Source organism: Euprymna scolopes, chromosome 34 (assembly GCF_053919585.1).
Source record: "Euprymna scolopes isolate OS-2025 chromosome 34, ASM5391958v1, whole genome shotgun sequence".
In the NCBI taxonomy this organism is placed as follows: Eukaryota; Metazoa; Mollusca; class Cephalopoda; order Sepiida; family Sepiolidae; genus Euprymna; species Euprymna scolopes.
Genome location: NC_136515.1, coordinates 20,871,060 through 20,884,050, shown reverse-complemented (window position 1 = coordinate 20,884,050; position 12,991 = coordinate 20,871,060). Strand labels below are relative to the sequence as shown.

Sequence of the window (12,991 nt, the reverse complement as noted above, 5' to 3'; positions counted from 1 at the left end):
TCACATGTCTGAATACCCTATATACTAAATTTCAAGTCTGTAGATCAAAAATTCGTTAATTATAAAGTTGAGAAGTGTCCTCACACACACATTCTCACTTTTAAAGATATACTAGCAGGCCGCTCAGCGTTGCCTGGTCGTAAAATATGCATAAATACTATATTTTAAAACGAAACAGTACTGTATGTGGATGACAGATGTCATCCACATACAGTACTGTTTCGTTGTATCACAACTCATCAGTCCAGTTAGACTAGCACCTTTTCCTAGCCGAGGATTGAACCTACAACCATTGCGTTTATATTCGGCAGTTCTGCCCATGGGATCGGTGCTTGTAAATGGCCGTAACAAATGTCCACTGCTTTTACAGTGCTTGAGTTGCCTGTTTATTTACCAGAAACAAACAGTGAGTCACGCTGTATAGCCAATTAAGTAGCGGGTGAGATACATTTATGACAGGGCTCTACCCAAAGAGGAGAGGGGCTTATATATATATATATATATATATATCTTTCACAACAAAAAGAAAAAAGATCCTCAGAGGATGCTACAGACGGCCAAAATAACGGCCGTATAGCCGAAACAATAATGTAACTTAACAGAAAGATACGGTAATAAAAAAAATAAAACGCATATCTGCTCTACAACGGTATTGAGCACTTTCTTCAGCTTTTATTAATTACCATTTCCAATATATATATATATATATATATATATACACACACACTCAAATAAAGTATCTAGTGCTACCAGATCAGGCTGTCTGAAGATATTGGCTTCCTGAGACGAAATGCACCTAACATTGATGCTTTTTCTTTTTCTACTTCCTTTTGTAAAACTTAATTATGTTCTGCAAAACCAAAAAAAAAAAACACCTTTTCTCCCTTTTCTTTCTTCTCATATCCCCTTTCTATCTCTTCCACTTCCTTATTGGTTTGCTAACTTCAAATGTACCAAACATTAATACTGTAAACCTTTTCCCTCTCCCATTGCAAAACTCATTCATGTTCTGCAGGAAAGGGAAAAAACGATAAAATCCACTATAAAAACAACCAAACCAAACACTACAAACTAGCGATTGAAGACATAAAAACTTTCTCGAAAATAAACGGATGCAACATGAATACTATCTAAAAAATGACTGGATTTGGCATTAAATAACCCAAAAAAGGTTGATATATCTTCTTTTTTCTTTTTGTTGTGAAAGATAGTTTTTTGCATAGTAATTTCTTCATTTTCAAAAATGTTAATAGCGACGCTTTTTTAAAGTACTGTCTTTCCTTTAGAACTTTTCTTGTTGAAATATTTTATTAGATATTGATTTTAAAAGAAAACGTCTGCTTATTTAATACAAGCGCAAAAGAAAGCTTTTAATTTTAACCAATAAAAACGTCCTTTTAATTGTTCATAAAAATTAATATAATTATTTTATTTTATATATTTATATTTTACAATTTTATTTTACTTTGCAAATTATATTGAAAAAATATATTTATTCCTAACACTACTGCAACATACACACCATGTTTTACACAATTATTTACTGAATTATTTGCAATCTATATATAAAGTTAAGTGTATTTGTTTGTATGTACATCATTCAAACTTAATTATTTATCTGTAAAGAAATTACAGAGTTGTGACTTGATTTAAGATAGATTTAGAAACAGTTCACAAAGTTGATATAGGTCAAGATGTCAGCAATGACCAGGGGTCAATCTCAGAACTATCGGCAAAAACCACTTACATAATAAAATTAAAAATAAAAGTTTCAGGAATTGGATGGATGATTTTTAATTTCTAATTTACATCGAAAGGTCGGTGGGTCACTTGGTACTGAAATCAAATTTTTTCACTGTTCAGAGTTCTGTTTGCTTTTTTGTAAATGAGTTTTTTCGGAGATACTCTGGAAGGGTCAGATCTGCAAAAGACAAAAAGAAAATCATTGTTATTTTTGAGATGAGAATCTAAATATTAATTTACTTGTCTGTATGTCCAGTGTCACAAAAAAAAAAATCATCATCACAAACATTAATTAATGAGAAACGAATTACCTTTAATAGTCGCTCTTTATCAGTTAAAAATCATTAAAACCATTTCCTCTCTTAAAATTTTCAAAACAAAAAAAAAAAAATATGGCTGTCTGTTTATGGTTTCAAATTGGCTATTTTATTTTATAATTAAAAAAAGTCATGTTGAAAGCAAACTAAGTTTTATGATAATTTCTTTTTAAAATTTTAAAAATGTGCAAGTGAATTGATATCTATTTCTTAATAATTTACATAAAAATTATTCAGAAAAAAAAAACACAAACCAAAACAATGAGTTGTGTGTTGAATTTTCATTGGAAAAAAAAAAATGTAAATTTTTTTTTCCAATTGAAAATTCATTTTAGTTTTAAAAGGTTAAAAAAGAATTTGTTGAAAAATATTTTAAAATTTGTTCTTTGTTTTATTTTGTTTTTTATTGATTTTATTTATAATGTGTTTTAAAAATTTTCAATTACTTTGTATTTTATTATTATTGCTTTATTTATATTTATTCATATGATTTCTTTTGCTTTTTTTTTTCATTCTTTTTTTCCTCTCGGTTTTTCCCTCTCTATTTTGATATATACTTTTTATTCTTCCTTTTTTCCTTCCCAAATATATTAAATGCTGTTAGCTTGCTTCATTCTGAACATCACGTGATGTGACCTTCTCATTATTCTGTTCTGGAAACGCCTGTGATGTTTTCATTACAAACTTCAAATTTGTCTAAGCAATATCGCCTGAAGAGGTCTCAAGTTACTTGTAAATGGCTGACCGAAACATGCTCATGAATGTGTAGTAACATATAGACGTTTACGTAAATTAAAAAGTATATCCTGCCCTACTTTGGTATTGAGCATTCTTGCATTAACCTTCAAAAAATTTCATTGGTAACTTCACCTCTGGAAAAAAAAATTAAACTGGAATTATATATCTATAAAAGTGAGAATATATGTGTGTGTGTGTGTGAGGACACTTCTCAACCTATATACTGAACAAATTTTTGATATACAGACTTGAAATTTGTTATATAGGATATTCAGACATGTGGAAAACTTTTTAATCAGTTTTCATCTGGAAAAAAAGGGCTGTTAAGGTGTCAAAATTAGCAAATTGGTACATGGGGTGGTTGGATTTTTTTTCTGTTTATCAACTGTTTCCTGACTATGCATGCACAGGCGAGAAATTTGACAGTTTATTTATATGTTAAGAATAAGATTTTTTTTGGAAACACTTTGTAAATGTCGTGTCAAGCTGGTGTAATGGTTATTATACTTGACTCAATGTCGTTTTGGTTTCAATCTCAGCTCGAGTATTTATTTTTTTTACTTGTAAGGAATGAACTGTTTAGAAAAAAGCAATACTCACATGCACATGTCTCCGTTTCTTTATTAATTAAAATATAATATTTATGCATATTTTATGACTGGGCAATACCAGGTAGCCTGCTACTATATATTGTATATAAGTCGATTTTTTTTTCACTTTTTATTTGTTTTACATTTTTTTTTTTTTACTCACGTTGAATCTTCTCACCAGGAAAAAAAATAAAAAGTTAAAAAGAAAAGACAAACAAAAGAACAAAAAGAAAAACAAATAAAAAGTGAAAAAGAATGACGTACACACAAGTATATACGGTATATATATATATATATATATATATATATATATATATATCTATCTCTTTTAGTGTTGGGACCATCGGAATCGGGAATTGGAAAAATCAGAATATATGAAGGTATCCGAATTGGGATCAGAAAAATCTGCGCCGATTTTCCGATGCCAAAACGATTCTTTTACTTTTCTTTTTTTCTGATTTTGTTTAAAACAAAATCTTCCATTGCTGGTAATAATGATAAAATAATAAATATGTATTGATTTTAAAATATCAGTAAAGTTAAAATTGATAGATCGTTCCCCACTAGTATATTTTTACGTTTAGGAAAATATTTACACATTTAACGTGTGTTTTTACCGTAAGCAGAGAAAAATACAACTATATAGTTAAATATTTAGAGATTTATAAAGAATTGGAATTGGTAATTGTATCGGAATTGAGAATTTAGTATGGAATCAGTAATTTGTATCGGAATTGGGAAAAGTATTGGAATCGTCCCATCACTAATATATATATATATATATATATATATATATATACATATATATATATTATACCAAAAAAATGAGGAAATTTTTTTTCCCTTCTTTCATATTCTTACCGATTGTTATGCATGGAATCTTCTATTGTCTGTGGAAGTGGCATATCTTTGGTTTCAGGTAAAGCGAAGATGACGAGGATGCCAGTGAACATGGACACTAATCCAAGCACGACCAAAGGCCACGGCCCAGGAAACTCGAGGACAAATGGTGCAATGGCACCTCCTAAACCAGCTGCAAGTGTTGCTACACCAACGCCAAGATTTCTGAAAGAAAATCAAAAAGAAACTGAGATTATTTGGGAAAAGGGGTAGTACTCGATAAAGGCTCACATTTTGATCACATCCTGAAAAATGATTGAGCAGTATAGGCATAATTTTTTTTTTTCAATGGAAATTGCTCCAGACAATGATTGAAGCCACTTAATTTAAGGAGCTAACAAAAACGAAAGATGATTATTGCAAAGACAGGAAATGTCTATTGACCTTAGTATTGAAAAGACCAAAGGTTAAAAGTAGGAGGAAAGCAGTCAGTAGGAAGAGAGTTACACAGGTTTGCGGTTCTTGGAAAGAAGTCACTGGAATTGGAAGCTGTATTACAAGGAGATATCAGAACAGCAAATTGATAGAGATCACTAGACCAACAAGCTAAACAATCTGGAACAAATGAAGCAGGGATTAGATCAAACAATTCTGAAGAACACATGACATAATAATTGGTAGGACGATACAAAAAGTATAATGCAAGGGGAGTAATTCTTTACTTCTTTGAGCAAAGTTGCCTCCCCTTGTCCGTAGTTCTAGACTTTAAATTCTCTCAACTTCTTGTAAGATCAACAACCAGAAGTACAAAGTGGAGAGAAAACAGAGTGATTTTCAAAATTACGTATATAGGAGCGTGTGTACGTCCGATAGTAGAGACAGGGCAAAGGGTGAGTGTCTTGTGGTAAGAAAGAGTAGGTGTGTGTGTTTTCATAATAAACGTATATCGCCATGTAACAGTGAGTGGTTACTTATTTGTTCATAATTATTCCATTCTTTAAAAAGAGCTGCAAACATACCCATGTGAAGGCTGGACACCATGCGGTAAGATATTTTATGTTATATTGACCCTAACGCATCCCACAATATAACAATAGTATTTATAGAAAAGGCGAGACTAGCAACTGTGAGAGAGAGATTGCAATAAAGAAGAAAGGGTGGGGTCAATTAAATTGCAGATACGTTTCTCAAATGGGACAGAGATTCACCAACCCAAATATAACAACAGTACTCCATATATAGTCTGATAGTAGATTTGTCGAGATAGAGAAGAGCCTAAGGTGTGAGAAAGTGTTTAGAGCGATCGAGATAGCAGACTTTATGAGAAGCAGAAAAAGCAATGAATCTAATAGATGAACTGCAAGAAAGATTTGACGAGAAAGAAAGACTAATAAGTTTCAGAGTCAATTTCTCCTACAGAGCAGTCATCCATGAAAATCTCAGAAAGAAAAGGGACACGTCTACGATTGAAAGATACAAACAGGATTAAACAAAGCAAGCCATTTCTTACCCCAATCCACAGCTGAATCTAAGTCAACCTCTAGATTATGCAGCATATTTCAACTGATTTGAGGGGGATGGGTGAGAAGCAACACCAAAATAGTAAATGATATCATTAGCATCAGTGTTTTCGTTTTTTATTTATCGGAGACAATTCCAAAAGTAATATTATGTTAGCAGTCATCCTACATCAGTGGGAGTTGCCTCCCTTTGTTTTATGTGGTTAATGTAAACTCTCGCTCAGCGTGAATAAACGAGACTCAACAATCAGCCATCTTGGTCTCAACTGATATGCTTCGTCTTATTTTCTCGATAAAAGTACAACAAAACACTTGGTAAGAAGAAAAACATGCACTTTGTTTTCGTGAATCTGAAGAAACCTTTCGACAGAGTGCCAAGAGAGATCGTCTCACCGGTTTTGCATAAAGTAGGGACAGGCGAGTTGTTGGTGAAGATTGTTCAAGCAATGTACAAAAAATACTAAAAAAATTGTATTAGAATTAGCAGCACATTCGGACGTTGTTGCAGAAATGTTGAAGGCTACAAGTAAAACAGGCACTGAATGATCACAGACGTGACACATTTATAGCCTCGCCAACCAAATATCTCTCTCTCTTTCTGGCTGTGATGCCTAAGTCATCAGATGTGGTCCAACCACTGCAGTGTTGGCATGCCTTTTATAATATTTGTGCTCCGGAGAGTGCTAGGTAACCTTGCCAGTGTGACGATATTGTCAAAACTGAAAAAGGCAAAAAGAAATCTACACATTAATTAAATATAGCAAGAAACACAAGTATAATTATTTCCAAGAAATGGAGATATTCAACGCTTATCAAGACCCGAAGGCCACTCAAGGATAAGGGTTCATGAATGTAAGATGGTAGTGAAGTACTCCTTAATTATGTAAATCAGGCAGAGTTTGTTTATTTATGAGGACGAACTAACAGGAATTTGTTTACATTAGATTTGAAGGCTACCATGTTGTAATCAGCTGGGAAGCATGCCAGCAGAACAGTGTTCCAATGGCGAGCAGTTCTGGGAAAGAAGCTCTGTTCATGGAATCTGCGTCTATATTTAGGCACAGATAGAGATTGAGGAAAATCATATATAATGGTTTTAGCTAGTCGAGTGTTTTTTTTTTTGTGAATGTTTGGCAAGCAGAGATCATAGATTGGAGTTTATATATATATTTCTTTTATAAATTCCTAACACTTGTTTTTTGGGGTGGAGAGGGAGGTCGATAATATCACATGAGAATTCCTGAGTTAAATGCAGAGGAAGATTAAATCTGGACAGTATAAGGAGAAGTGTGCGGAACAGGAGACTTGCTTCAGTTGGTCACATTGAAAGAACAAAAGAAAGTGTTCGGGTTAGTAGAGTTAGCATGGTCAGTTGATGGTCAATTTCGACAAGCCGTCCAACACACACCAACATATAAAACGGACATTAAGCTACTTATGAAGATAAGATATAGAAGAATATATCTTACCTCCATCAGAAAAACAAAAAAATAAATAAATCATGAGTTCAACTCACCGTACAACAGTCGGAAATATTTCAGCACTCATGATGTAAACAATGCCAAAAGCCGCCGTGGCTCCAAATTTACCAATGGTGGCCAGCATCAATTTCAACCAAGTTAAATCTTCAAAATAAAAAAAAAATTTAAGAAAAAGACAAAATACATTTGTAATTATCTTTTACTTTAAAAGTACAAGGGAATAAAGCAAAACCTTCACAAAACTTTAAAAAAAAAAAGAAAAAAAAAAAAAAAAGAAATGCAACCTATGCCTGGAGGAAGAACTCAGAACTTTAAAGTATAAACATAGGAACATATTAAATCAAAGGAGTGAGATAGTCGCTTGATGAAGACACAGAAATAAACTTAAAAAATACATTGATAAGCACATTTAATAACCTAAATTACACTAGTATTTTAAGATGCCTGGTAACTGTGTGGTACTATGAAAGTGACCCATAAGCCATTAAATGTTGAGGGGAGAACAATAGATAGGTTTGGTTGTTTTGTTTTACGGCATATCAACCCTTTACAGGTTATTTAATGCCGGATCCAGTTATTTCGGAAATAGTATTCATGTTGCATCCAGTTATTTTGTAGAAGATTTTTATTCTTCAGCTCTTTGTATCTTCAATCGCTAGTTTGTAGGATTTGGTTTGGTTGTTTTATAGTGGATTTTATTGTTTTTGTTCCCTGCCCTGCAGAACATGAATGAGTTTTGCAAAGGGAGAGGGAAAAGGGTTACAGTATTAATGCTGAGTACATTTTAAGTTAGGAAACCAGTCAGGAAATGGGGGAGATAGAAAGAGAAAGGGGAAATGGGAAGAAGGGGGAAAAGGTGGGTTTGTTTTTGGTTTTGCAGAACATAATTAAGTTTTGCAAAAGGAAGTAGAAAAAAAAAAAAAAAAAAGAAAAAGCATCAATGTTAGGTGCATTTTGTCTCAGGAAGCCAATATCTTCAGACAGCCTGATCTGGTAGCACCAGACGATAGATAAGAAGCGTCATACAAATGTACAATGAAATAGGAAGTAGCAAACAAGAATCTGTAGGTATTTTTAGATCAAACGGATGAATCGGGAGGAATACTCTGATGAGGGAATAGCAAGAATAGCATTCTTTGAAACTCTGCGGAATAAGGATTTTGAATACTCCAAAAAACAATTTACAGTCAAACAATAAATTTTGATTGTAAAGTTTACAGTTTTAATTTTCTTTCTCATATATATATATATATATATATATATATATATATATATATATATATATATATATATACTAGCATTTCAGCCCGGCGTGGCCCGGGTGTTTGGAGGTTGAGCAAAAAAAAAAAAAGAAAAAAAAAACGCGATCAATTTTTAAGTGGTAGTAGGAAGGCAGGCTCGAACCGTACCATGAAGGAGGAAAAGAATAGGCAAAAAACGTGATGTCTTTGCTGTTATGATCACTGTCAAACCGGAAGTGACGTAGGTTTAAATTAAGGCTAGACAATCGAAATTCGAAAATATCGGTGAAAAAAGAGCAACCCCTCCCTGTAGAAAAGTGGCCAGTATAACCAAAAAAAAAAAATGATTCTCTCTCTTACATCTTGCTAGTGAAAAAAGAGCATTTGGGTTGCCTTTGACTATGGTCAAGCACTTTACTTTTTTTTTTAACTTACTTGATGGTATAACAGTAGCAGTTATACACATGATGCCACCAAGAACCATGAAACCAAAAAGGGGTTTGAGTCTTCCGATTAAGGACAGAAGAAATATACACAATAGGTAGGCCGGGATTTCGACAAGGGCAGACAGACAAAAATTCAAGTAAGGATCTCCATCCATTTCGACTGAATTCATTGATAGACCATAATACAGCATTCCATTGACAAACCTGCAGAATAAAAAAAAAAAAAAAAAAACTACAAAAAATCTGCAAATGGAAAAAGAGCATTTTTTTCTTTGAAAAGAAGAGAGTTTCTCCTGAAATTCTGAATTCTATAAATAGTAAGTTAAAAGTTACTTAAAAATAATTTCTGCTATCAGAACAGTAGCACATTTTGAAATTTTTGGTTCTTGTCCAGAATTGAAAAAAAACAAAATAACCAAAATGAAAAAAATCTGCACAATGTACAACGTACGTCCCTGTAAAGGAACGAAGATGTCATATTCCAAAAATCACAAATTTCCAAAGATCAAGTCGTTTTTTCTTAACTAAGAAAATCAAATTTTATGAGGAAGCGAGGATGGGGTGTCTCATTCTGCCATCTTGAAGAAACAAAGGGAGATAACTCAATTTGAACTCAAGAGATCAAATTTAACATTGTAATGACTGCAATTGCTTAAAATTACTAAAAATGATGGTGCTAGTGCAGAGAGTGATCCGCGCTATTTTTAAAATCGTATTTCCAAGTTTAATTAAAGTTTTATGATATGTTTTTTTATTCAGTTGTAAGGTTGAAGTATAGAATAGATACAAAACACCCTCCCCTCCCCATGTTAAGAATGGCTTTTTAAATAATAACATCATTATTTACGTCCGGATCACTCTCTGCACTAGTACCAAAATGATTTTTCTGTAAAAACAAAACTTTTAATTAATTGATGTGATTTTTGGAATATATTTTCATTCCATCATGAGTACGTACATTATACAGGTTTTTCTGTATTTCTGTTTTTTCATATAGAGGGAATTCTGGGCCAGAATCAGTTTTCTTTTTCTTTTTAAAATTTTACATTCTTCTTTTTCTGCTCCTTTATTCTCCTCTCCTCTTTTTTTCTTTTTCTTTTTTTAACAAGGGAGCCACCACATCAAGGCTTCAAGGCTACTCGAGGAGAAGGGTCAATAAATGTAAGGTGGTAGTATAGTAATCGTTAATGGTGTAAGTTGGATAGAATTTGATTATTTAAGGGGGGGGGGACGGTTCAACAAGAACTTGTTCACATTAGACTTGAAGGCTACCATACTGTAGTTGGCCGAGAAGCAGGCCAGCGGAACAGTGTTCCACAGGCTTTCTCTTCTTCATTTAACATGTCTTTTCAACATCAGGTGTTCGTTGCACATTGACCATGGCAAGCAAAGTGATTTTCTCCCCTTCTCGTTGGTTTCGATACACCATTTCTTGACGTCTACTTTGGCTGAATCATTCCAGAGCTTTTTCAGTTTTTTTTACTTACCTTCACTTGGAATATGTGTTTACATTTAGTTATGAATACACTAGAGATTCATTAATCATGTCCATAACTCCACAGCCAGGGATTTTTTACCTCGACTCCAAAATCAATAGAATCTAAGCCATTATTGAAATGACTTTTTTCCTTGTTGACTGCAGTATAATATGTAGTACACTGGTTTACACATGGGACCCACACATTGTAGACTCAGTCGCAAAGGAGATAAAGAATAGGAAAGAACTCCAACTTTCAGGTTTTAAGAAAAGATCTTTATTCTCCATTCTCCCACCACACGTGACTTCTCATTATGCCTTCTGTCCTCTACCAGGAAATACTGACAGGGCATTTTTTGCAGGGCAGAGTGCTCTTCCTCTATGACACTGGCTCTTCAATCCTACTTTCCGACCCTTGTGTCACATCTTGCCATGGGAGAGAGATGAATAATGTTCATAACTCCACAAATGGTTTCCATGCAGAACTGGATGCATCGTCATTTAAATGATGAAGACTTATGAGAGGACTGGATTGCCCCCGCCCTTCATAAATCTGGTTCCTAACATAGTAGCCCCTTAAATCTCAAGGACAATATATTTGTTTAGTAATAAAAAGATGGAAAAAGATGAGGAATGAAATGTAAAAAATTTGATGATTTGATGATCGCTGCCCAGTGTTTGATTGACACAGATCACAATAAATAACCCAGTGCGTTCTGAGGGAACAAATTCCACTCCAGACCTTGTGACGCAATATTCCGATGTTGGTGCACAAAGGTTAAAATTAAAAGAATGGGAAATTCTACTGGGATTTAAGAGTAGAACGAGAGTTAACGTGTAAAGGATGTTGTGTCCTGAGAGGATGTCTAAAATGACGCGTAGTGTGGGAGGAGAGTCTTTCTTTTTAGCTGATTATGTTGAGTCAGAGGTCTCGAAGATGTTAAAGGTCACAAACCATTTTCCTACCTTGTGTATCTGTGTAAGATAGTGCAGATGTGAATGCATGCGAAATGACATCATCGGAAAAGAAAAAAGACTATATAAAAAAATAGAAATAGAATGATCACACAAAAGCAGTGGAGATGAGATAACGTTTGAGATCTCGTGGGAGATGAGATAACGTTTGAGATCACGTGGGAGATGAGATAACATTTGAGATGTCGTGGGAGATGAAATAATGTTTGAGATCTCATGAAAGACATGAGGCAGAGACGAGATAGCATTTGAGATCTCGTGAAAGACATGGAGCAAAGACAAGATAATGTTTGAGATCTCATGGGAGACGAGATAACATATGAGATCTCATGAAAGACGTGAGGCAAAGACGAGATAACATTTGAAATCTTGTGCGAGACAAAATAACATTTGAGATCTCATGCAAGATGTGAAGCTGAGACAAAATAACGTTTGAGATCTCATGAAAGGCGTGGAGAACGTTCTTGATCAAGTGGGTGACATCACGATTGTACCAATGAAGAAATATTGTTGCTACATAGAACAAGCAAGTTGGAGTTATTTCCTATTCTTTGATTTGGTCTCCTTTGCGACTGAAACTTGTGTTGGTCTGTGGACAACATTACATCTAAATCCAGTAGAAAAATGGATTAGATTCAGGAATCAAAAGCATTCTGTTGTGGTAGAATGATTCAACCATTTTTCCATCAACCTTAGCAACAAACTAAATATACATCTTCCATATTTAATCTGGAACGAAAATCAGTCCCAACAGCTTATCAAAACAAGGTGCTTCCTCAAGGAGAATGCTATTAATTTCAACAATAGAAAAACAAGGGTTAAAGCATTGATAGTGAAAAGAGGGAATTTTGGATTGGATTGTGATAGAGGTAATAAGTCAGCAGTGCTTCATCTTCGGATGATCTGTAAAATTTTATTACAAGAATGAAAAATGAAAAATTAAATGAGACTTACCAACTCCACCAAACATTAAGAGAAATCATGGCCTGTTTCCATGTCCGTAGAAGATCGATAACAGTGTAAGTCTTTGGTGCCACTTCATTGGCTTCTTCTTCCACGGCAGAATTCTTCAGTTCTTCCATGGAGCCTGCTGGAAGATTCACTTTGTTCATGCGAGCGATCTTTTCGATTAAATTATCCACCTCGTCAAACCTCTTCCTGGAAATCAACCAGCGGACGGACTCTGGAAGTAACCTACAAGTTGACAAAAAAAAAAAAAAAAAAAAAAGAAAAAAATGTATGAAAATGAAAGAAGAAAAAAAGAGAAAATAAAAGTATAACTAAAAAAGAATATATAAAAAGTAAAAACAAATAGAAGAAAAACAGAAAAAAGAAAATGAAAAAGGAAAGGAAAACAGAAAAAAAAGAAAATGAAAAAGGAAAGGAAAAAAGAAACAAAAAAGAAAATGAAAAAGGAAAGGAAAAAGAAAGAAACAAAAAAGAAAATGAAAAAGGAAAGGAAAAAAAGAAACGAAAAAGAAAATGAAAAAGGAAAGGAAAAAAGAAACGAAAAAGAAAATGAAAAAGGAAAGGAAAAAAAGAAAAAAGAAAATGAAAAAGGAAAGGAAAAAAAGAAAAAAGAAAATGAAAAAGGAAAGGAAAAAAGAAACAAAAAAGAAAATG

General features: G+C 33.4%; 1 protein-coding gene across 4 annotated transcripts in view; it reads right to left on the bottom strand.

The window, feature by feature from the left end:
• Positions 1 to 1,778: 1,778 nt before the first annotated feature.
• Positions 1,779 to 12,991, bottom strand: part of LOC145259122 (organic cation transporter protein-like) — a 101,747-nt gene continuing 90,534 nt past the window's right edge. For all 4 annotated transcript variants that reach the window (XM_080116796.1, XM_080116794.1, XM_080116795.1 and 1 more), the window contains exons 6-10: positions 12,323 to 12,562; positions 8,906 to 9,120; positions 7,265 to 7,373; positions 4,250 to 4,453; positions 1,779 to 1,921 (exon numbers count right to left, since the gene is read on the bottom strand). In XM_080116796.1, coding sequence (XP_079972922.1) covers positions 1,843 to 1,921; positions 4,250 to 4,453; positions 7,265 to 7,373; positions 8,906 to 9,120; positions 12,323 to 12,562 — 847 coding nt within the window. In that variant the 3' untranslated portion in view covers positions 1,779 to 1,842. The remainder of the gene's footprint in view (positions 1,922 to 4,249; positions 4,454 to 7,264; positions 7,374 to 8,905; positions 9,121 to 12,322; positions 12,563 to 12,991) is intronic.